Below are 2,449 nucleotides of genomic sequence, written 5' to 3' on the forward strand. Positions count from 1 at the left end.
ATTAAGGGGACTAGAACATATCATTTAAATTTACGAACTAAAAAATTATTTTTAAATTTGAGGACTAAAAAATCAATTTTAAATACGGGGGACAAAAATAAGTTGGTTTTGAAGGACAAAAAAATATTTAACCATATATAAAATCCATGCAAAAATCACTTACATGACCTTTCGTTAGCCATGTTAGAGATTTTGTTAACGTCATTAGTGGTTATTTTGGAGATTAAAAAAAATAATTTTAGATTCAAATAAATAAATTGATTTTGAAAATTTCACGGACTAATTTTTTAATGTAAGGGACAAACATATTTAACCCATATTTTAGAAATTAAAATATAATTAAGCATTTTATATATAATATTATTCGTTTTAATCTTTTTTATATGCAAAAGCGTCAGTAAAAATAAAATGAAAAAGGAACTACATTAAGGACTATATTTATAAAGTTAATTACATACCAACAAAGATATTTCAAATTTAGAAAATAAAATGTCCGATTTATATATAATAATCTCGAAATTTAAGTTATATGTTTCCTTGTTAGCTAAAATGAGAAAGACAGAAACATTATCCTTTTTTATTTCTTTTTCAAAAATTACAAGCATATTACAAGACGCCTCATGAAATACTGCAAAATTAAACCTTATACTTATCTCTACATGCTACAAAACAATTAAATCTGGAAGAATATGAGTATTGCAAACGGGAATATAATGTACGATGCTCAAAGAATCCACAAAAGGGTTAGTACTTGTGGCGATATGCAGGCTTGTACCATTGGAGGCACTATCCATAACATCATCAAACACCTCCCATTGATCAGTGATCACCGTCTTGAAATCCGAAATGGTGGTAATGGCTCTAGAATTATTACCCTCATACACGACAATAGTATTATTATCATTATAATTATTATTATTATCAAACTTCAAATTTTTCTTCTCGGAGACACCACCATCCCTTATGCTTATTAGTTCATGAATGTCTTTCTCATCAATCCTCACGATTTCGGGGCACTCGGAAACATTAATGACCCCAATGTCCCTACAAAAATCAAAGTACATAGAGATCTTACCACCTTGCAATTCAACTTTTCTCACAAAATCAAGACCAACTCTTGCTTCTTCTTTCCCACCCATATCAATTATCCTCGATACCACTCGATGAACCCTCATGGAAAATTTATCATAGACTTCCAAAACCTCGTCCATAACACAATCCATGACCTCAAGAATAAGCACCACGTTCATGTTAGGGTTACTAGGCTTGATTTGTAGAAGCAAATCAATCAAACCAAGGAACTTCTCCAAGTCTTGCAGCTCTTCCATCACGGCCTCTTCCTTCTCCTTGCTCCCACGCTTGGTCTCTTTAGTTGCCTCCAATCGTACAAACGCGGATTTTTGGTCCAAATACGCAAAATAGGAACGAACAAATGCATTGAAAAGCCACGCCTTATTAGGGTTTACATGCACGTCGCTAAAATGTGACAAATCAAATGGTAATCTTCCCATTTTTTTCATCGCGGGATAGTCAAAACAAAATACCCCATGAGTGAGCATCAACCCTTTGAGTGCCACGACCCATGAACGAGTCTTCTCCATTCTCATGGAGACTGTGTAGAGAAGAGGTTTAAGGTACAAAGGTGAGGTACGTAGCCATTTGAAAACCCTTTGAACGTTCTTGTAATCCATGCACGGTTCATTATGGCTAGTGGCCTTGATGATCGCGATTTCAAGATCAGGGTTCCTACATGGACCACTTGGTGAGAGCTTTGCAACCCAAATGCTATACGTATCTTTCAATGCACCCGAGGCCTTAACCCATAGCCTCATTCTTTTGGTTGTGAGGGTGCAATGGTTGCAAGAACAAGAAAGGTTTGTGTGAAGAAATTATATGTTTTCCTTGTTTCTTAACCTTCTTCGGAATGTGTGAAGATTGGTATGATAGTTTTGGAACTATGTTGGATCTTGACACAACCGATATGTCCAACCGTATGTGATGTGCTGTACTCATTGTTTATATTGTTTGTCTCACGATATATTTTGGGGATTGATGTGGTGGAATTCGTCAAGTGTTGTTAATGCCGCGTGCTACAATGATGGATCATCCGTAAAACGCACTTTAATTTCGAAGTTCTTTAAACGATGAATTGTAATTTTTATTGATTGAATTGTTAACCGTTAATTAATGTTGTTGCTATACCGTCACGGTGTCAAAAATAGAATGATGAATCATGTTGAACTGGTGACAAACGGTTACATTCTAGCACTAGGAATGTTGGGTTTTCACTTGACACGTTTTACTCCTTAAAAGGATTGAAGTGTTGATTTCAGACAAAATAATAGTTTTAGTTATGATATATGGATGGACTTCTCTCTGTTATAAATGTTTGTAATGTGTCACACAGCATATGAGCGCATTATTTTCCTAATTTTATGATCTTGCAGAA

General features: G+C 34.6%; 1 protein-coding gene across 1 annotated transcript; it reads right to left on the reverse strand.

Annotated features, from left to right (window-relative positions):
- Positions 1–662: 662 nt before the first annotated feature.
- LOC114420630 (putative clathrin assembly protein At1g25240) lies at positions 663–1,832 on the reverse strand. The gene has a single exon (XM_028386476.1). The coding sequence runs from the start codon at positions 1,830–1,832 to the stop codon at positions 663–665; it is 1,170 nt and encodes a 389-aa protein (XP_028242277.1).
- Positions 1,833–2,449: the final 617 nt, after the last annotated feature.

The sequence above is a fragment of the Glycine soja genome, chromosome 7 (genome assembly GCF_004193775.1).
Source record: "Glycine soja cultivar W05 chromosome 7, ASM419377v2, whole genome shotgun sequence".
NCBI classification, from domain to species: domain Eukaryota; kingdom Viridiplantae; phylum Streptophyta; class Magnoliopsida; order Fabales; family Fabaceae; genus Glycine; species Glycine soja.